Genomic DNA, 23,182 nt, shown 5'->3' on the forward strand with positions numbered 1-23,182 from the left:
ACGTGCTTGAAGTGGAACGCAGGGTGTCTTGCGACACAAGCCTCAAAGCTTTTATCAAGCACAGAACTGCAAACAGAGCCGGGCAGTCAGCAAGTCTGAGCTTGATCAAGGCCCCTCCATGCGAGTTCATTTCAGAACTAACCGAACTGCCAGGTTACCTTTTGTTCAAGCTACAGCTGAAGAAATTCAGTTGTATTTCACTGGATAGGCAAGGAGGGGGAGAGAGAAAGACAACAGCTGATGTAACCAGTCACAATCCTTCCTTTAAAAAGGGAAATTCATTTCATCACTTGCACAGCCTCCTTTATGGGGCAGTGATTTGCTTACTAAGCAGCAACCAACTTGTTCTGCAGCAAAGGGATTGTATAAGCTCCAGCACTAGTGCTTTCAAGTCACCATGCTGGCACCAATCCCCCAACCATGACCCTACTTCCAGTTTCTGCCCCCAGGAGACCCTTACTGCAGAAAAAGCAAGTACAGGGTTGACAACTCAGAAAAACAACCCCTTTTAGAAGGCCCAACCTCTAGTTCAATTTGGCTTCTAAAGAATTTTATGTTAACATAAGTGCGGATTAAGCTGGGTGTAACCAAGTCTCATCAGCTGTAGTGAAGCAGGACGCAAGACCAGCCTTTGCGTTCACAATCCTTTGCATCTAACAAGTCGCAGCACCAGGGCTGAGCTAGTTTCCACCTCCTTCCCCCCACCCCCCCCAAAGGTTTCCAATAACGCAGCCCACCCAAGTGTATCTAGATACAGGTACTTTATTTACAAATATTTAGATTAATAGCATTGTTACATTAAATGAGGAGTACAGCAGTCCAAACAAGTCCTTTCTGTCACAGAAACAATAAGACCTACTGTAACTTATTTTGGAAACAAGGGTATTGCACCTCAATAAGTTGTGAGCATTAGACAGCTGTTTACCCAAATGTGTTTTCTTCAGCAGCAGGTCATGGTCCCTGGGCAAACCCTTTATGGTGCAACGGTTTCAGCAAGATGCATCAGTCATAAGTCTTTGCTATTATACCAGTCTAAGAACCTTAGGTTGAAGGAAAGAAAAGAAGACTAACCAGACAAGAAACAAGGGACAGTGCACAAGGTACCCAAATCCTATTGTCTGCACATTCCAGTTTTGGCTTTAACATTGACTGTACAATACTCTGGTACCACCGTTCGCTTACGAGCCTGAACATCGTATAGATTTAGTGTCTAAAGAGGGTGTTAAAGACCACTTGGCATTTTAAAACACTGCAGCTGGATGAGGTGCCCGACACCAGAACACACCTTTTGTGCATCAGATTTAACCACTTCCTTCCCCTTGCGGTTACTGACGTTTCTGAAGTGAAAAAGTCTGCCATTCCACGCAAGACGCAACCCTGCTCGTACAGCGCTGCGAAGCGCAGCTCTAACCGGAGAGAAGAGAACGCGTACTTCAACAGTCCCTGCATGCACGGCCGCTACTCTAGGTCTCCCTTTATCCAAGGGTGGTTATAACTTGTGTAGTTTCATGAAGCATTCCTAATGTTTTCAGATAGAGGGAGTCTTATCTTCCCTTCAGGGGGTGGGTGAGAGAAACACGCGCACAAGAGGAAAACTAAAATAAGACGACACCTTTCCACTGTAGTGTTAAAAAAGTACTCAAGTAGTTTAAAGAAAAAAAAAAAAGGAAAAGAGCCTAGGAGCGCACACACTGTTCCGACAATCCAGCTCAGAATCCGACCACCCAAGAAGTTAAGGTATAAAAGCATAAAAATGTGCAATAGAACCGGCCTTTTTATACAATGCAAGGCGGGTAACGAAGCCCAATAATGCAAAATGCTTACAAAAGAGAAAAGCAGGTTAGCACACCGCCGATTGCACAAAAAACAGGGTTAATAAAACGGCAGAGAGATACCACAGTGCAAAGATGGAGCCGAGACGGATAGTCCACTAGTGTTAATTTTTGCATTGGGATTGGAGGTCCCCCAGCACAATGTCCACTGTTGACACCAAGGAGTTAAGCCTATGTTAGTGAACTGCAGTAACATCTATTTTTGTACTACTGGGGCAACATGGTCACATAGAGGTCATACTGTACAAACTGATATTTTCTTATATACTGTTCTAATGCCAGTAATCAATTTTTCTTCATTAAAATCATATACACAGAATGTATTTATCTGTTAGCTCAGTTCCTTCAAATTTTATACATATTTACGTTCTGTTAACAAATGTCGAGGATAAAATGGCAAAAGAGTGATGTAAAGCTATAGAGCACGAGAAGGACCGCACTCTTTCCCTGTGCTAGGCCAAGATGGCAGTCCGTCGTCTCCTCCTGCAAACCTTCCCCTCGCCCCCACTGCCCGCGCCACAGGGAATCCCTCCAACAAAAAGCACATGGTTTCAGAGCCCCTTTTCTACCATCAGAAGTCATTTCACAGCAAATAAACTTATCTGTTACTATAGACAGCTTGAGAAGTTACAGATGGGGCAGAAAGGCTGAAGAGAGCAGAAAATTAAACCGTCCAGAAGACAAAGCCCTGCAAAAAAGTATGAAATCATGAGTCCAGCATCAGTGCTCAGTTTAAATCATGTACTGGTGACACTATCACAAGGACAATCAAGGAGGAAAGAAAAAAAAAAACTTCTAATTTACCATGCAGGAGAGGTTTATTACTCTACTTGCTTCTGATAACCTGATTACATCTAAAGTTGTTTAGCAGTTTAGTACTGTGTTAAATTGTTGTCTCAGAGTTTTAATTAAACCCAATAAGATGTACAGAAGACGATGAAGCAGTCAAAAGTACTGCTTCCAACAGACAGAGGTGAAAGGTCAGAAATGGAGCCGTGGAACATGTCACTAGCAGCCGCAGCCTTCTCTCTGAGGCTGGGGTTCGCTGGTTAGCCGCCCCCCCTGCGGAGCTGACGGTTTGTGTTGTACGCCCGACTCTGCGGCATTCAGGTCCAGGCTTCCATCTTGAATGTTCTGGTAGATTTTCTTGGCCGCCTCCAGGAATGCATCTTCCACGTTCTCCCCTCTTAAAAAAACAGAGCAAAGTCAGTTCTCGTGTCCGCTGCACTACAGCCTAGGCAAGTCTAGACTTCGATCCAAAAGCCACCCAGTCCTCCAGCCAGTAGACAAGACATGACAACAGCAGTTTTGCTGGGTCTTATGTTCAAAGAGCGACCGTGCACACAGGAGCTGCAGACAACCCACTGTTAGGCACCCTGAGCACCTAGTGGCATGGACATTTTTGAGAAAGTAGAATTAAGACGCTGATGTTTTTCAGGTGCAGTTATTGCCAGGTTCAGGGAAAGGAAGCAGGCGTCACTTCCCCCTTGAAGGGATTTCAGACTACCTCCGCTTTAGCGTAGGCTACGTGGCACAAGCAGCTGTACTAGATAATGTCCAATGGTTTTCTCTAACTGCAACGAAGGACTACAGAAGCGGGCAGAACAGCAAGAAGCTGCCACCATTCGAGTTCTCACTAGTTAAAACTTTCATATCGGGTCTCTGCAGACTACTGCTCCGCTAGCACCGCTGCTATGTAATGGCAGGACCTGGAGGGGAACTGTTATTCTAAAAAGCAGAAGTGGGACTGCGCTCCTGTTTGAAAAAAAACAAAACACCCTTTTCCAACCGTTTTACAAATCACTCACTTCTCTCTGCCTTGCTTTCATGGGAGCTCTGGGGCAGTGCTCCTAGAAGGCTCCCAGGAAGCAAAAAGCCTGAAAGCTGGGGCTGCCCAGCTCCTGAGGACGGGGGAAGAAGCTCAGGTTCCTTGAAGCTATGCAAGGAAGCAGGCAGCTTTCCCACACAAATCTGTGCGGCCTCCAGCCAATTTGTGAAGAGACTGGATTTGTGACAGTATTGTGACTGGATTTTGCTAATACCATGAAAAGCATCTTGCTGTTTCTGTCCAAGTTTCTCGCTCCCTTAAGAGCGACCAGAAGTGTGTCAGTGGGTCCTTCCAACTGCAACTTGCTCCCTCTAATGCAGTCTATGGAACGGCACGTCCTAGCTTTGCAAGATGATATGGCAGGCCTCTGGTTAGAGTATTGTTAGACCTGCAAAGACACGTGTGCCTGCTGCCAAGTGCAGAGGTCACCTGGATCCCACTTACAAAACCCACTACAGCAATATAAATGTTTGGGCAGTTCAAGTCAACTTGCAGCTAAAAGCACGTGCACAAATGAAGTGCCCCCCCTCCTGCCCCTCGTGGAAGTGTTGCAATCAATATTAGTTTCGTGTCCCTACTGCCGGGGATGCCCTATCAGTCTGCTAGAACAGGTCACAGGCTTGCTTGCAAGGTGGGCCAGAAGTACAAGAGCCGCCATACAACTCAAAGTCAGGAGCAAGATGGATTGAAGTGGAACCAGAAGCCAAGCTTCCTTCTACCTTGTGATGTTATCTTATCACAAGCCAATCCATGAAGCATCATTTGCTGGTGCTTACAAATCCCCAACATGCCGTTATGAAAAAACCCAACTATACCCCCCCCCCCGGGAAAGATCCTATTTCCCCAGAGACAAACAGTCCGCTTTGCTTGTTAGCGCGCAGCAACCACTCCTATTTGGCATTAGACCCATCACTTACGTTTTTGCACTTGCTTCAAGGAACAGTAAACCTAGTTGGAAATAAAAATCGACAATTAAGATGCAAGAAATGCTTTCTGTTTAAGAGACCAATACCCCAGTCACTACAGCCATGATGCCTTGCATGGTAATGATGATATTGTATAGCAATACTTCAATGAAGTTTAAAATTAGGACATCTATCTGCAAGCATTTTTTTTTGTTAAAAGCAAGCAAAAGTTAAAATTAAGCCAAGATGAGCTCACAAGAGATAGCAGAAGTTCACCCTCCGCCGTGTTACTCTGGAAGTAGTACGCTTTCAACAGCTTGCAGTTACTGGAGCTGAAGGTTCACATCGACATGGCTAGTCAGAAACGTAATAGCTCAAAAAGAAACGCACCGTTTTCTTCAGCAAATTGTTTGGCCTCTTCATATGTAACATCTCTCTGTGCTTCCAGATCTGCTTTGTTTCCTATGAGGATTATCACCTGGTTCAGAACAAAAGAAGTTAGCCTTGGAAGAGTTTAACTGCTCTTCTATCACAGTCCCTCTATCAGAGAGCTTTTAACAGCAAAGGCTTTGGACGGGGGGCAGCCTTTGGGTGCCGCATTCAACTCTTTACTACTGCAGGATTCTCATGACAAAAGGGCTTTAAAATATGGGTAGTTCAGGGGGAGGGGAAGAGAGACAGGACAGGACGCCAGCCTATATGAAAGTGGTCCCTAATTTACATCTCGTGTGCGTATCCAGAATGATCTACTGATCTGGCCAGCATGCACCCTTTCTCTTTCACTATTACAAAGGGCAAGGCAGTGGAAAAGGGCTCCTGAAATTCAGCTGCACCTGCTGGTTGACTTCCAGCCCTGTGATCTCAGCCTGGAGTGTGAAAGTGCTGCTGCAACTTCTCTTTCAGATTTGGTGCCCTCAGAAACAACTAGGTCTCAAAACACTGTATGTAACGCAAGAAACTGAAGACTAGAATCATGCGACAGATTAAGGGAAAGTCCCAAGGCCTTTAAGGGGAGACAAAAAATCCGGGAGAAAGACACCGAGTCTTTGTCCGGAGAAACTATCCAAAGTTATATTTAAATTCTGACACTTGGGGGAGGGGGTCTAACACTGACCCAAGTAAAGTTATCCCACAGATTAAATGCAGCAATAAAGGCTGGAGAAGCATAAACTCGCTGCATGTGCTGGGGCAGAGTAGTAAGTTTATTTAAACCGTTACTTCTGTGAACTGACGGTACTTCCAATACTGCAAATCTTGCTTTGGGCACGACCTTTAATGCAAGTGTCTTAAACACAAAACAAAGCCTTCCAACTTACAGTATTTGGATTGGTGAGGTTCCTTGCATCTGTCAGCCAGCTGCTTAAATGGTTATACGTGCTTCTTCTGCAAAGAATCACGTGCAGTAAGTTTAACTAGACGGCAGTTCCTGTACATCACCTCAACGGCACAGCATATTATTCAGTAGGTGTTTCCCCCCCAAAAGTAACACTCCCACCCCCCACAGGAAGTATTACATTCTACTCCGTTTCAGCGTGGCTGTTAAAAACAAAACTAACTCTCTCCATATCAGCACAGGCAGATTCCTTCTTCAAATGTGACATTGCTGCTTTCTTCAGGAACCCGTGCTTCACGAAGGACACTGTGTTGTGTAAAATGTATTAAAAGATTTCTCGTCAGTACTCCTAAGGGACATTTGACTGCAATATACTGCTTACTTAACCCAGCATGAGAGTACTCCATCCTTCATCTCTAGGTTTTCATCTGTGCACACCGAATGGAGGGCAGCAGAAGTACAGAACCCTCGACCAGAGGACAAGTTGTGTGCACCATCTCCGCTTATGTAGCTCCAGGGAAGCTGCACACAACGCTTTCAGGTTTCTTAATTCCCGCCCCCCGGTCCTCTGTGGCCTTTCTACAATATCTGGTCCTGCTTGTAACAGTTTTTTCATTTGCTGCATGCTGAACAGAACACCATTGCTTGCTCAAGTTAGGGAAACATAGACCATCATTTTATGACTTCACTTTCATTTACAATACTAATTCTGACCTCCTTTGAGACTCTCATTGCAGTCCCTGCAGGGGACATTAGTTTAGAAAGAAAATAGCCTCTTAACCTCTGCAAGGCACTCCGGGAATAGGAACTGCTACCTTGTAGTCACTCACACATGGGATGATTTTCAGACTGCTTAGACTTGGCAAGCTCTTCCTAATCATTCCTGCATGACAAGACATCTTGGCTGCAGGAGACTAAGAGCCAGGGGGAAGCTGTAGCAGAAGCTATGAAAATGAAACCCACCATTATTTTCTCAATGAGGAAAAGCTAACTCCTTACAGCAGGCCTATGCTACTGCCGTGTGGAGCTAGGGAGAGGACGCCGGTGCGTGCCCGGAGCCACACCAATGGTACATGTGGCAGAGATGTGGGTTTTCCGGAGAAATTTGAATTGGAAAATTTTCCATTGCCCTAAATAGAGCATGATCTGATTTAGCATATTTATTTGATTTATATTTAGTAAACAGCACCGAAAAAGTACCCCTGTGTTAATTTTGTGTCCCAATAGCCACAAGTATTCGAACTGAAATGTTTAATGTTTTCCTAATCAAATGCTATATTCAAACAAATTCAAAGCTGTGTGTGGAACCAAGTTATTTTTATTGGAATACTTGTAAAAATGTAAAGAAACGCATAATAACATGCACTTCCCTTACATTATTTTCCTTAAATTTAAACAAGCAAAGGCACTGAAAAAACTGCTGACCCATCGCAATTTTAGCACCCCCAAAGAACTGTGCGTGATAAGCCATGCTTTGGTTTTGCTTTGCCCTGCACAGCCAAGTAGGTGAATTCATAACTTGATTTTTGGTTGGGATTATTACGCAAGTGTACTTACCCTCCTGTTTACAAATCAATCAAACATATACGTACTCTCTCACACACTTCCTAGGGATAATCACCTGAAAAAACATTCATGACAACTTCAAAACTACCACGCTTGCCTAATATTGTATTGACATCCATTCATTGCTACCAATACATTTTATGAAACAATGAATTTTTAGAAATGGAAAATTTCCCACAGAAAAATAAAGCACTGGAAAATTTTCCGACCCACATCTCTGATATGTGGCAAGGTAGGACATAAAGACTGGGCACATGTCTCCGCACAGTGTTTGGGCAGAAATAAACTAAGACCCGCCCTTAGTTTTCTAAGCGTATGCAAAAAAGGGACATATTTCTAGCACTGGGGACATTCAGAAAGGCCACACGCCCTACCCTTGAGAAAGCATGCGTTTCTGGACATGCCTCAATTCAAAATCGGATGTTTGAAGTCTAGATGTTTTCTGCGTACAACATCCAACGGGGCAAGTAAGACAAACCAGCAGCATGGCAGTCAAATTGTAAATAATATGTTAAACTAAGCAAGCGAGCTGCAGTTGGGCGTGCAATTTGAGACTTCAGTTTTACTGTGAAAACTTGTCAGTGGAGTCATCTCACTAACCTTCAGGGTACCCGGTCTTTGCATATTCAACAGACAGAGCCCTCCTTTACCTCGGGGACTGTGTGCGTTCATCCTGCTATCAGGTCCCCACTATTCCTTCAATGCAGGAAAGCCTACACCTCCTCAGTGTCGGCTATGCCAAGGACAGTTATTAGCTAGAACGGGTTATCATATGCTTTTATTAAGCATGTTTATAGGCCAATACAGAATGCAATGCCCAGCATTTCACATCAGTTTCTCACTGAAGGAAGTACATTTCATCCCATCTGTATTATGAAGTGAGCTTCTAACTGCTTAAGTCAGACGGACAGCAAGTACCACCTTTCAAGCAAGATAGCTAAATTACCCGAGGGAGATTTGGCCTAAAAGGGGGTGGATTCTCAGAATTGTCAGGGAAAGAAAAAGGGATGTTTTATAATCCAAATTCACCATCCCAAAACTGAACCAAGTTTAGGGGGGGAAAAAACCCCAAGGGGACAGAACCTCAGTCAGTCTCACATACACACAGAACATCACGGAAAAGCCACATCCCAACAATTTTGAAAGAGATAAAAGCTGCTAGTCATGCCCCTGCAATAGTTTATGGCTAAAATCTACAGGCGAGAGTCATCAATACCTTACCTAGTAATATCATAGACCATGAGAGCTCCTGCCGCTCCTCTGTAGTAGCTTCGTGTTACAGCCCTAAATCGTTCTTGTCCTGCTGTATCCCAGATCTGCAGTTTAATTTTTTGGCCACTAACTTCAATTATTCTTGTACCGAATTCAACACCAATTGTATGAGGACAATCAGCCATAACTGTCACAGAAAGATAAATCAAAAGTTGAGATCTTTCTACCAGCAGTCTTCTCTTCCGCAGAGCAGAGTTCCAGCATAATTTATTTTCATATGGGGGGGGGGGAAGGAAACTAACAACAAAACCAACAAATCTTATCTACATTACACCTCTTCCCAACTTTTACCAGGGTTAAGTAAGAGACACTGGAAGAGGAGTCACGTCTTTCGTGCAGTGGTAATTTTAGAGTTTCACCAAGCATTAAGAAAGCAATGACCATTTTGCTCAGAAAATGTATTGTATGCAACATCTGCCTGGCAATGTATGCTCTAAATCGGAGAATTTAGTTTTCGGAATAAAATACCATTGTGAAAATAATTTTAAATTTGAGTCACGCTAGAAAAAACAACAGTTGTGTAAGAATTAGGAAAACATTTAAATTGCCAATGTGATTGAAAGCCTCTATAACCTCATAACTAACTAGATCTGGATCAGATCAAAAATCCATCCACTCTTCATACCGCATCTCAGATAAGGGCATAAAATACCGATTCTGAACATGCAAGGAAAAACTTTTAGACAGACACTGAATAAGGTAAGACTTCTTAACCCCATCTGCTGATGATAGTCATACAGCCTGAAGCATGACAATTTATTGCATTTAAAAAAGATTCAGCTTTAGGGATAATATATGTATATAACCTAATGTGTGTAATTATGTGTGTGTATATCTATCTTGCCTGGCTTCAGCATTATTTTATACCCACTAGCTCCATGTCAGTGAAACGAGCTATTGTCTCATCAAGAGTTTGACCACACAGGAGAGATTGCTTGGCTCTGCCTTTCTTATTAAAATGCTGTTTGCAATGGACACCGTTCAAGGCTTCCAGTTGTCACTTAGCAAGAACACTCAATTTATAGCCAACATCCATTCAAAGGAGCACGCCGAGCACATCAAGGACATTTAGCTGCTCTTCTAGCTGAAGTTTTGCAGTTCTTACAGATACGCTATTTACTAGAAGTAAGCTTCCCGGAGAGCCGTAAGAAGCTCAAGAACAGCCAGACTCCAATACCACTGAAGCAAGTTGTACTAGCAGCATCCGCTCAAGTACTGCTTCTGTTAATCATACCACGTTGCTAACGTGGCATAAAGGACACTGCAGTAAAGCCAGTTACTATACCTGTTAAAGCAAGGATCATGCTGAAAAGCAGACATGATACAAGGTCAGCTATGAAAAACTGATGTTTTTAGCAAGTAAAATGGTGCCTTAGATTTTTGGTAGGGAAGGAGAGTGCAACTCATTACTAATGGTGTGTTTAAATTACCACCTATCCTCAAAGCTGCCAGAATACAGAAGAGCTCAGTGTGCTAGAAATAACAGCAATGTGAGTGTGGGAGTATAAAAGTTTAAGCTTTACCCATAAACCCCACCTAGCCTTGATGTTTGCTCTATATTTCTTAGAGCTATCATGTAGTGTCCTCTTGTCCACATGCATACACGTGGCGAGGAATGGATAAAAAGGAATATCCCGGTCTCGATTTCTTGACAGGAAGTCATGCAGGTGACCCGACAGGTACCAGCCAGCTCAGCAATGGCTGCAGATATACAAATGAACCAATGGGCCAAACAGCAACTCCAAAGAGGAGGCTGCATTCACAAATACAGAATAACTGAGACCTGTGTTCATGCAGAGTCGAAGCATACGCACTGGAAAAGAGCTTTAAAAACCAGGAAGGCAAGGGAATAGGAACAAGGCAAAGCACCAAGGCTTTGAATGAAAATACTCACATTTCTTTTCTGTGAATTGATGAAGCAAGCAGGATTTTCCTACACCCATGTCCCCTGTTACAGAAAACACAGTTACTGTGCTGGTAAGTGGTTTCAGAAGCTACATTTTCTTCAATTTAAAATCACTTAAAATTTGCCAGACAAGTGGTTTGTTCAGCCCTGCTATGCTGTTCCAGACAACAGGCAACGTTCCACCCCATTACTGTCCTTCAAGCATGTGTCCTCCCTACTACTTCATTCACAGGCAAGAAAGAATATGACCCCCCCAAAAAAAAAAAATAAAATAAAAAAAATAAGTTTCATTCAGGATTACTGTTACTGGTAAAACTTTAAGAGCCAAGCCTTCAAGGAGGACACCAGCTTCAGCACCCCAATAAACCACAAAGCCCCATGCATCCAGTACAGGGGATGCAGGACTACGGCAAAAAACAAAAACTTGTGATTTGAGTGCCTAGGGCAAAGCTCAAGTGTCCTGACCCAGCACATGCCACATCTCCCTCCAACAGCTGCTCCCATTGGCTATGCACCCTATCCCTACAACTGTTCTGTTCGTATAATTACCTGAAGCCCATGTCTGCTGGACCCAAAATGCCCCAACTTCAAACACTGGCACAAACCCAAGAATCGATATTCCCATACACCTACCACTCAGCCCCTGTGCTGCTTTTGCACCACCCAGGGAGCAAGAGGGGAGTATTCCCCTAACAGTGGTGTTGCTGTGGCACTCTTACATGTACCTTTGCAGGCCTTTGTTTGCACTGCTGGGTGCCTTTTTGCCTGCTTAATGGTGGGAGAAATTTGTTTTAATGGTACAATGCTTGAAACAGCAAAGAATTAAAGGGCATACTGGAGGTTTAAGCCATCTGCACCCACCTTCAACTCTAAAATCGTAAGCTGTGTAGTCACACCCAGGTACTGGTACACATGTATTATAGCAACACTGAAGCACAAGTGCCTTTTACGAGGAAGCTATTAAAAACCCTTTCTCCGATTTCCCCACACACTTCCAGTACCACTTACAGAGTCCAACAGGTCAGTGAAACAAGCTGTACAAAACATTTGTTATAGTAGCACCATCTCCATACTCCAAGCATTCTCTGGAGCAGGGGTGAGCAACATCTTTTTGGCCGGAGTCCCGAAAAAACCATGTCTACCTTGGAAGGTGCCAGAGTGCCGACATGCCGGAAGCAGCTGGGGCCCACAGAGCCTAGTCTGCTTGCAGCCTCCTAGCTGCCTGGGCTCCGTGGATGGCAGCAGCTGCTTAGAGCCCAGGCTGACGGTGGTGTGCCGAGCAAAATGGTTTTGCGTGCCATGCTTGGCACGTGCGCCGGGGGTTGTTGACCCGTGCTCTGGAGGTTTCTATTGCAGATTCAGAAATTCGTTTTTAAAAATTTAACTGTCTGTTACAGATTTGAAGACTTGTTCTTACAAAGACTTGCCTTGTATAGAGGTGGGTTCTTTTTAAGTGTAGTATGCAAAGTCGTCCCTGGCCACCCAGGTAAAGTCTGCACTGATTTCCTATCAAACCTACACAGAGGTCAAGCTAGAGCCAAGGATGGTGACCTAGATGCTCAATTCTCATCCAAAGAGAGTTTGGTATATGGAAAGGTGTACCTCCTGCCCTGTTCATAGGCTGACAGTCTGCAATACCAAGTTAGAGCAACCCCAGACATTGCTCTGACTTCAAGTCTAGGTGGCTCTGTTGAAGATCCCAGGAGGAAGAAGCAGAAAGCCGGGACAAGCCTGGCTCCTCTCAGGCTCTCAACACTGAACTGGGGTTAAAAAGGCAGCCAAAAAGAGCTAATGACTTAACATATTGCAAAAAATGTAACAAAGAGAGAGAAACAACCTCACCCTGCTCAGAGAATGAGTGTCTGCGCTCTTCATTCAAAAAACACATGCATGGTCCTCTCCAAAAGCACCTCTCAGTACTCAGTTAGCTTAAGTGCAAAAACCATATTGGTTTGCTGCTCTTTTTCAGAGAGCAACTACCACGCCCAAAAAGAGTAGCTAAAGGATCCAACTGTGGCCATCTGCTTTGTTTTCACAGTTGTGGTATATTCTTTAGAGAGTGAATATTTCTGCAAGCCTATTCAATTTCCCATATCCAAAGAAGGTTAACTATACTATGTTTAACAAGCACCAGAAAACCAAGCCTACAAAGATGCAAGTGCTTGGAAACTAGAAGTCAGAATTCTGGAGGATAAATCAAATGCAATTTAAATTACTCAAGGGAAGTAATGCTCAGAAGGCAAAAAGGCAGGCAAATTTCAGTAAATAATTCATGTTTACCACAGTAAAAGTATTCACCAATAGATTTTTGTGGGGCTGAAAAGATAAGGACAAGACTGCATTTCTTCTCATGCTGAGATGTACAAAATGAGCTTTGTATATGAATACATATTTAACTGAAAGTTATCAAGGCCACAGGTACTGACTAGTAGTTTAAATATACTTAAAGTGTCTACAGGCAAGCTTCCATGCAAGTAAGTTTGGGCTTTTTTTGTTTTCTGGGTTGGGGGCAGTATTTTTTTGTTTTGTGATCACAAGCATCTTGCAAGTCTATACTTACCAATAATGATGTACTTAAAGATGTAGGAGTAGTTGTAAGGTGCAGTTGCCATTGTGGCACTGAAAAAAAAGCAAAACCAAAAAGAATATTAGCCACGAGAACTAGTTACTAAATAAGGTCTTAGATTAAATTCCTCCCCTTCAAAGGATTTCGAACAAGTGTACGTTCTCCTACGGCTGCCTTTTCATTCACAACTGAGAACTTCTGTTGCATTTCCATGCAGTCAACAGCTCAAGTTCTGCAGAAGAAGTGCTTGCTAGCAGAAGAGATCTCGCAACAGACCATTCTTCCAAATCATTCATTCAAAAGCCTTTTCCAAACAATTTCCCAACCAGTGGTTTAACTACTTAGACACCAGCAGCAACTTCTGCCACTTGTTTGTACACTTACAGATGTTCACAGTTTGAACAGGAGAAAATAAGAGTGAGATGTCCTACTTTTTTTTTTTTTTCCATTAAAAAACAAAAGCCTCCTAAAAAAGTCATTTACTCTTATTTTTTTTTGGTATCTAAAGCAAGTATTTTCTAGAGAAAAATTATTACCACATTCTATTAAGCCATAAGTATACCAATTGTTTTGTTATGACAGTTTAGTCCATTTTTAAGTGGTTTTACACGCAGCAACAGATTCACATAGTCTGGTTTTTAAGTCACTTAGATCATTCCAGTTCTCCAGAGGAAAGGTACTTCATATCTTGTCCTTTAAGCAAGAAGTCTAGACTAATCTTAAGTGCTCAAGCGTTTGAGAGACTGGAGCCACAAGTCAGATGTTCAGGAAATTGGTCAACATTCCTGTGGCTTTAATCAGCATGGTAGAGCTGTTTCGTAGAGCTCTGGTTTGCAGCAGCAAAGTTCCACCATTAGATGTTACAATTAGCTCTGGCCCTGTAATATCACAAGTTTCAGAGAGAACCAATGGTCAAATCAAGACTTCTCCTCTGGTCCTAAAAACCAGTGATGGGACTTTCTTTCCTCCTCCCAAAGGCGATGTGAAAAGACAAAACCTCTCCTGCTGCTGTCAAACAGGAAGCCAAGTATGGATTTCAAAACAAACTGCCTCTTCAAACAAGGATACAACACTAGTGGTTAAACCAGCAACCAGTGTTCAACTTCTTGTACAAATAACTGAAGACCTTCAGAACTTACAGTACCAGCAGTTGAATGTGCATCCATATAAAATCAAAATATTTACAAATACAGCTTGCATTCAGGGCAGATGAGTGTTTGCAGCCCAAGGGCAATAAGGGAATTCCATGTCAACAGTTCTGTCAAGTGAACGTACCCAGATTTGAGCAGCGTCCCAGCCCGGTTTTATAACATACTACAAAGCTACTGAAGCATGTCCCAGTGAGAGCGTTCCAACCTCTCAGTACCATTAGGAACATCTTTTCTCCCATCCTAACTACACAGAAACTAAAACTTGACAACTACCTGATTTTGCGGCAGGATTGTCAACGAAGAATCATACTACAGCTCACTAAATAGGGCAGGGGGTCAGACTCGATGATCTACTAAAGTCCCTTCCGACCCTAAGCATCTATGAAATAGCAGCGACTAACGTGCTAGAATAGGCAGATTATTCTGTATTTGGACATGCTTTATGATATTAAAGTTTTAAATCAATTACCTGATCTCTGCACCCAAAGCAATCCCATACTATGAATTAGACATGTGTTTTAGGTGGTATGATGATAAAGGATGAGACTGAGAGACTTGATTTCCCGTCTAGTCTGAAACACCCTGTTTCCCTTTAGAATGAAGTACTAATTAAATAAAAAGTTAACTTTCAAAAGAGACTCACATAAAGTCCCAATTCCGGCATTAGTCGTGAGAAAAATACAGCCTATTTGTTTCTGACCCTCACAGCTGTGGAAAACAGCTAATGGCTCAGAAGAATCCACATCATGAGACTGAAAGATTGTGAACATCTCAGCCGACGACTGTGAAATAGGAGACCTGCCCACCCCTATGTAATGGGCATCCTGCAAAGGCAGCTCCTTAATGTTTAAGGGCCCCAAAGAGTGGCCTCCCCCCTACCTTTTATCATACCTGGACTACATTAAAAAAACCTTCAGAGACCTGATGCAAGTAAAGAGGCTAGAACAATTTGATGATATGCATGGACATGATTATTACACTACATACCAGGTCTTATTAAATAGAGGAAGACATTAACATTTGGTTGCAAGTGCAAAAAAAAAAAAAAAAAAGTTTCCCTTACCTTTATTAATTTTTTTTATTAATGGTGACTCCCACAACTCACTGTTTTTTCCTGCAAATTTCTCCCACCCTGAATGGAGTTATCTACCATCATTTACAGGTCACTTTGGTTTCAGATTCAGTGCTGCAATTCTGGGCTTACCAACATGGCTAGAAAATGTTAAATCAGAAAGCAAACAAAAAATATAAGAAAAGTAGGGAGATATATCCATCTATCTGCCTACCTACTTGTGAAAACAAAAATATAAGACAAGAAACTTAGTATGGAACTAAATTAATTGCATTTTAAGTGCAAGTTAGTTAGATGAGGATGAAGAGAAAGATCAAGCTGTCATTATAGTTAGACCACTATGCTATAAGCCTGTCCCCTTCCAGTTCTTGTTATTATTCCAAGAGGATGACCAAAAACTTACGGGCTACATTTCTATAATAATAAAGTCACCAACACCTCCACCACCACAGGACAAGGCAGGAAGTATTGGTACGGTACTCAGTCCAAAGTGTGATTCATATTCCTAAATATCTATTAACCCAGTATGCTACAGCAATTGCCTGACAACTATGTATTCTCTATGAATTCGAGCACAGTACACTAAATATATGCAATTTAACTTCTTGAGAAGAAGGGTGCCACAAAGAATGTACAATGCAATTTTTGTATTAGACCCAACACCTTAAGTAAGGGTCAAACCTAAAGAGATTTTCTTACTATTTTAAGTAAGGAACATAAAACTATTCTAACTGAAGAACTAAATTTTTTGTAAAGAGATGCTAGATTCACTTCTCCTATTTATGCAGCTCTCAAAGTGGCAAGCAACTAAAATTGGCAAAGGTACTCAGGCCAGATGAAATACCCAAGACATTAAGATTTAGTTAGGAGCTCATAAATTAAATGCAAGCAACACAACCCGTTGAAGCTGGTCCTACACTAGCTTTTGCTTTAAAAAGACCGCATTTTAATGCATTTACAGTTTAGAACAGCGACTCTCAACTACGGTGCCACAAAATCTTTTTAAAGGCTGCCGCACAAGATCTGCACTGTTGGTGTGCAAACACCTACACATGATTCACAAGATAAATGTGGGTTTATCTTGTGAATGTGGGTTTAAAATAAGAATCCATAGCATCAAAAGCATTCTGTTGTACAGCCATTGTGATCTTTCTGCGATTTGCCTCGAGGAAATTGCTCAATAATTTTCCCCACAGTCAAAAAAGCAAGTGACAGCTAAGAGCTGGTTTTCTGAGGGGTGCCTATAGTCTAAGGAGGTTGAAAACCACTGGTTTAGTACTTTTAAAATATGCAATTCCAACTTGTCATTATTAGTGCTCTCAATGCAAGTGAGAAGTCTGAGGCTGGCGACTTGGGTCACACAACGATTCCACTACTACTTTTGCCCTTTCTCTATGGACACAGATTTTACTAGCTCAGACGTTATAGGTAGCGCCACATCTTTTCTATACCAGGCACTGACAGGCTGCCAAGTGCTACCACACTTAATTCTGGGGTGTGCCACAGGTTGGTCACTCCTGGCATATGTGCCAAAACCAATAGAAGCAGCCTGTGGCATGCAGCAGATCAGGGAGGGGACAGGTAGCAGCAGCAGCAAACAGGACAGGTGACTGAAAACAGAGCAGCAAAGTGGGCAGGAGGCAGAGCAGCTGATCAGGCAGGGGAAGGGGATTGGAGTGGCCCTCAGGGAAGATATGGAGCTAATCTGTAGTATGCCTGCCAAAAAAGGTTGGCCGCCACTGGTCTAAGCAAAGACTCAGGCATCTACATTCATGATTTTGGGTAATATTTTGGGCACTTAAAAGAATAAATTTGATTGGAGAAATTTTCAAGCTGAATGCCGTTTTGAGAGAGACAGTGTAGACTGTTACCCAGAGATATAGCATCAACCTTTGCAACCGGCCAGAGAAGTTTGCTTTACCTTTTGACCATCTTCTCTGAACCCCTGGTAGGGAAGCTGGCATTTCTTTATTCCACCATCAGTAGTTTCACCAATGGGCTCTTACACGCATCAGGATGGGTCTAGGTGTAGCTGTCCTGCCTTGGTACAGAAGGCCAGACTAGATCTCTAAACACCTAGAGCTCTAGCCAGAAGTCATTACAGTTCCCAGATCCTCTTCTCTTTCTGCTATGTTCTGTGAGATGCAGTGACTAGACAGGGTCCTATTAAAGACTCAAATACACTGGCATTTTTCTGTAATGAAAACAAAAAAAAATTTCGCCCCCCACACCACCCGATTTTTTTTCCCGCCTTGTATCTCTCTCTTTTTTTTAACCTCCTCTGTGCATGGCAATATGTGGTTCATTTCCAGAGCAATTAGCTTAGAACATCTACATATGATTACACCAGAAAGAGCAGTGCTAACTAAAATACTTGCACTATTTAATCTGAAGCCATATTAAAATAACCTCTTTTTATGAAGGTATAAGTCCTTCATTTTTATCCAACTTCCAAAAAGACCCAGATGTTAATACTGCCCAACTTACATATTCCTAGGTCTTTAGCAATTTAAGACAATGAAGTGGGAAGGAAGCAAAATGGATCTTCTATACTGGTTACAGAAAGTTTCTTAGAAATGTGAGTTTGATGCTGCAGAGTCAGTCTTCAAATTTTTCTAAATACTCGGTGCTTAGGAGAGTCCAGGGCCTTGTGATCATCTTTGTAACATAGATATAATGCTCAAAATTTAAGCAAAAAATTATAACATTAAAGCAATTTTGTTAAGAACAAACTGGTTTTGTGGAATACCAAAAAAAAAAAAAAAAAAAAAAAAAAAAAAATCTGCCCTAATGGTTCAAACTAGATAAGCTTGCTTACAAGCAAGTATGAGCTGTGTAACCTTTACTTTGGTGAAACATCTACCTTACACATGCAGTGGATCAAGACATTAGCTTTCAATGTTTCACTAGAGTAATTAAATACCCTAACCATAGAAGTATTTAAAACAAATCAACTTATTAGCTTAAAAAAAAGTTACAGGTACACAAACTGTCAAACTTAACCATGATATGATATCAATTTTGAGTGCGAGCAATTAAATTCACTTCACCTATTAGCCAACAACATTTTAGTTTCTTAATTTGGTAGAGCTGTTGTCCGTTTGTTTTTACATGAACATTTCTAGTGCTTTAGTATCTAAAAAAGCCTTAAATCAGGTCACCATTTCACTGCAGAGCTGTGGAAAGACAGGTACTGCTTCCAGTTGCTCAAAATTAAAGACATACCAGGTGAACTAGATGGCATGTGGGAAAAGGCAGACAGAAGCGTTGGGGGGGGGGGGGGGGGGGGAATACTTTACACACTAATGAGTAAGCCGTCTGCTCCAGCAAATTTGTCATCTCACAACTCTACATTCAATAGAACGGGTCAAGCTAAAATAGAGATCTCTTGTGCTTAGCGTAAACAGTGATAACTTCATACCAATTGCCTACCTATCACCACACTGTTTACCCATGCCCACACCCACTACCCTGCAGTAAGATCTGGGAACATAGCTTCTACGTGCCTATTCAGGGTTTTCAGTCCAGCTATAATTCTGTCCTCAACCTCAGTTCTTTGGAGAACCCTGGACTCAGAAACCCCATGTGAACACAACTCAGCAGAATCCAATACTTGCTTCTTCCTGAAAGCAGAATTGGAGGACCGTCTACCATTTCGTGCATCTGTTGTCAATATGCAAGCGGAGGAACACGAAAACAGGGAAATAAGCAACTGCAACCCCTGCCCACCTGGCTGGCATCTTTATTCAGTTTTAACTGGCAAACTTCTCCTGGGTTCTAGCTCTAAATTTAAATTGCATTGTGCATACCCCCTCCCTCTGACACAGCAGCTATGTTACAAATTAGCCTGCAGCATGCTGGCAGACAGAAATCCTCTCCTAATTTCCAGCCTAGGTAGAATTACAACCAATTTTTAGTCATTTGTTCTTGTATGAACATTGCCTTTCACCTGCCCTGAAGGGCTACACATGATGCACCCCTCCCCTAGACATCTTATTAAGGCTTCTTAAAACTTGTTCCAGAGAACACCTAGTGCCTCTAGCAGTCTTCAAATTGATAGGTCCTACTCCATTTCACACAACATAGTACCATTAGGTTACAGAGTGGACAACAGGACTAAAAGCGGTATGCAGTTAAAATAGTTTATGCTCTTAAACAATGCAAAGGGAATATCTATCAACCCAGGACCAGCAAAATGTTATGCAGTTATCCAATAGGCATGCAAAAGGAGTATACTGTACTTCAGTTCTTATGACCATCCACTTCCTGTGGAATTTCTCCCTACCCCGTTCTGTATTAAAGAGTGCCTCCCAACTTTGAGTAATCAGCCAGCTCAGTCAGTACACTCCTATGGTGTGCATTAAGGTCACTAATGAAGTTATTAAACAAGATCAATCCCAACATCAATCTTGGAAGACCATCACCAGTAATCCCCTTCCATACCTCTCAGAATTGAAGGGAAAAGTACTGGTCCCTCTGTTGTCATCTCTCTTTCAACCGCGTCCTTGCGCACCTTACCATACTTCCACTAAGCCCATCTTCTCTGGCCTAAGCAGTTTCTCATGTGGCACCACACAGTAAATGCTCTACTGAAATATCTGATAGTTGGGATCCTTTACAAAATGTGTGCACATGCATGCATGCATGCATGCATGCATACCTGGCAGGATTTGCTCCCTTCATCCCCAAACACTTATTAAACACGGGCACAGCACTTGCTTTGCTTGCATGGTAACATCCAGAAGTAGACAGGATTGTTGAAAGTGCCCTCCCTGGACCTGCTGTGCCATGTGCCCATTTTTCCCTAGTTCTGGGATGAAAATTAATGCAGTCAAATAGTGAAGAAATGATAAGCTCAGAAATTTGCTTCCACCTATATTGTGGTAATTTCCATAACCTAATTCCCACTGCCAGTTACATCTCTGGCCCCCCCTTGGTCAGCTTTTCTTCTAGAAAGGAGACTAATTTATTCAACATTATGGTCATGCCTTGATTATCTCTTACTTCTTTTCCTGTTCTATCTGGACTGCTGAAGACTCTCCATTTTTTTATTAACTTATACAGGATCTAACTCAGTTTCACTTTTGGCAAGTAACGTTATCCCAGCACATTCTGACTACTTCACAGAGTTCTCTGCTGATCCAGCAAGGCTCAAAATTCAAGTCTAGAGCTCCTCAGGCCACCTGACTTCACCAGTTACCTTCTTTAGATACCCAACTTTTCCCTTTCGATATAAATAATCTTGTTCTTCTATCTTTTCATTTAACTCTACCAACTCACTATCAACCCAGGGTTATTTTCCTGGAGCTCTCATATATAATGTTCCTGCTGTTTCCCCAAGCCAAGTCAGAAACACCTTCACTGTTTCTTGGTTCACTTACTATTTTGCTAAGACATTCACCCAGACGTGACATCCAACACTAACCAAGCCCCAACAATATCTTTACACATGTAACTAACGGCTGGCAGTCGCATCATCATCTCCACCATATCCAAATCCAGTTTTGTACATCTACATCAGACTCTCATCGCTAGACCAGCAGCATCTTCTATAAAGTGATTTTGGCCCAAGATGGTCTTACCCCTGTTACCTTTTAATTTCCTTATGGCTGGCAGGTAACATTAGCATGCATCCGTGTCACCTTGATTTCTATCCAACCCGGACAACACACGCTCCCTTCAGTACCTGAGCCCCAGTCACTACCCTTGCATTATGTTTCTGTTATCCCTTTAACTACATGGGTTTCACAACCTGCACCAGTCAGTCAAGTTCCTCCATTTTGCTGCCCAAGCTCCTTGCATGAAGTATAAACATTTAATTGGTTTCTTATTAACCACACCCATTTCCCTGGCCAGGTCAGGTCGGATCCTGTCATCTATGGTTTTGCCCAGGTGATAACCATTTCTGCTGCCGCCTTCTGACATCCTTTTATCTAACGTGCCCAATTTTCCTCCTCCTCTGCACTAAAGCCAGGGAGCAGATTAAACTAGGAATTGAAAACAGAAGTTGAGAGATTTGTTTCAAGCTCCAGTAGCAGAGGGAAGTTTCTTAATAGATGCTCTGTTGAACGTGACTCTCATGTCACAGCTTCTCTCAGACAAGCCACAGGAGGTTTGTTAACTATGGCACAGCTGTATACAACTCTCCAAAAAAAAAAAAAACCCTGTTACCAAAACACAGGTCCCCAGCTTGGTGCAACTCTTGATCAGGATGGGGGGGGAAAAAAACAAACAAACACATGCTCTTCATTGCAAGACATGGCAAGAGAGACAGGAGCAGCGTTAAGGAGATGCATCTGGATACACAAGAGTTTGCAAATAAATAAATGGGAGCTGAAAACTCAATACCGTCCCCATTTAACCGGGTATTTTTCACAACTGTTTCCTTATCCAGGATCAGTGTTTTTAAGTACTTGGTTTCCCAAATTTTGAGATGCCCCATTAGAGACAGTTGCTCCTTGCCGCAGCTCAGGTGTTAGCGGTGTCTCTCTGTCGGAAAAGGCAGAATTTCTTTGAACCCATATTCATTCAGCCACACTTGGAAGTGGTAACGCTTGCAGCACTGGTATTTCTACCTATGGTCGTATCACGTTGGGCACAGAGCTCCAATTTAAACATTCACAGACGTACATATATACACATACACGTATCAGACACGCATGTTTAGCGTTATCGCAGTATAAATACCTACAGGGAACAGCACAGAAGTGCCTTAGCATTGGTGTCTCCCGCGGTCCTTTCACCAAGCAACTTAGTTTGCGTCCCAGAGATTTACACCCATTACAGACCCCATTTACAGGTAAACCCCCCAAAATAAGAGACATCTGCACACGCGGTATCTTTCTGAGAGCGTGAAGGCACATCCTGGGGGATCCCCTGGGGCTGGGCTGGTCTCAAGGGGGCAGGTGACAGCACGAGGAGCAATGGGCTCCGGCTGCAGCCAGGGAAGTCGAGGCGGGACATGAGGAAGGCCTCCCTGGCTGGGTCGGTGTTCAGCAGTGGACGGGGCGGCCCAGGGAGGTGGTGCAGACAGCATCCCCGGGGGGCACGGCGCGGGTAGGCGAGGCCTTGCGGGCGGGACGCGGTAGTTGGGGCCGGCCCGTGCGCGGGGGCCACCCGCCCGGCCCCGGGACCCGGTTAGAGACGTCCCGGGAGCAGAGAGCAGCCCGTCGGCCCCGCCGCTGCCCCCATGTCCCCTCTGCCGAGGCGGGTCCGCGTGCAGCGCGCGCCAGGCCCCTCCGCCCGCGGCGCGCCCGGGCCGGGCCCTGCAGCCCGCCTCTGTCCACGCGGACCCTCGCTGCGGGGCCCGTGCCGTGCCGTGCCGTGCCGTGCCGTGCGGTGCAGCAGAGGCCTAGGCGGGGGGGCGCTGCAGGAGCCGGCGCGGCGGCGCGGGCAGGGCGGAGGCCGCAGGGCCCGGCGGTACCTGTGCGCGGGGGGGGCAGTGCGGCGCGGCTCCGGCTCCGGCTCCGGCTCCGGCTCGGGCGGGGGGGCGGCGGCGGGGGCGGCCCGGCGGGTCGGTGCCTGGCGGCGGCTCCTGCAACTCCGGCGGGCGGCTCCACTGCGCCCCTCCCCCCTTATCCAAGATGGCGGCGCCGCTGGCACGGGGTTTCCCCTCCCACTCGCGACGGGCCCGGCTGCACAAAGGTGGGCGAGTGAGACCGCCGCGCGGCCAATGCGCGCGCGGCTCTGCCGGCCGGCCAATCCGCCCGGGGGGGCGGGGCCAACGGAGGCGGGGAGACGCGCGGGATTGG

At 43.9% G+C, this 23,182-nt stretch overlaps 1 protein-coding gene across 1 annotated transcript; it reads right to left on the reverse strand.

Moving 5' to 3' along the window:
* Positions 1-746: 746 nt before the first annotated feature.
* On the reverse strand, positions 747-22,988 carry RAB14 (RAB14, member RAS oncogene family). The gene is made up of 8 exons (XM_059715707.1): positions 22,855-22,988; positions 13,203-13,261; positions 10,631-10,684; positions 8,686-8,863; positions 5,882-5,948; positions 4,956-5,043; positions 4,578-4,608; positions 747-3,018 (listed from the first exon to the last, which is right to left on the reverse strand). The coding sequence occupies exons 2-8, from the start codon at positions 13,252-13,254 to the stop codon at positions 2,841-2,843; spliced, it is 648 nt and encodes a 215-aa protein (XP_059571690.1). The 5' UTR covers positions 13,255-13,261; positions 22,855-22,988; the 3' UTR covers positions 747-2,840.
* Between the last annotated feature and the right edge of the window lie 194 nt (positions 22,989-23,182).

This window comes from Alligator mississippiensis, chromosome 12 (genome assembly GCF_030867095.1).
Source record: "Alligator mississippiensis isolate rAllMis1 chromosome 12, rAllMis1, whole genome shotgun sequence".
Classification (NCBI taxonomy): Eukaryota; Metazoa; Chordata; order Crocodylia; family Alligatoridae; genus Alligator; species Alligator mississippiensis.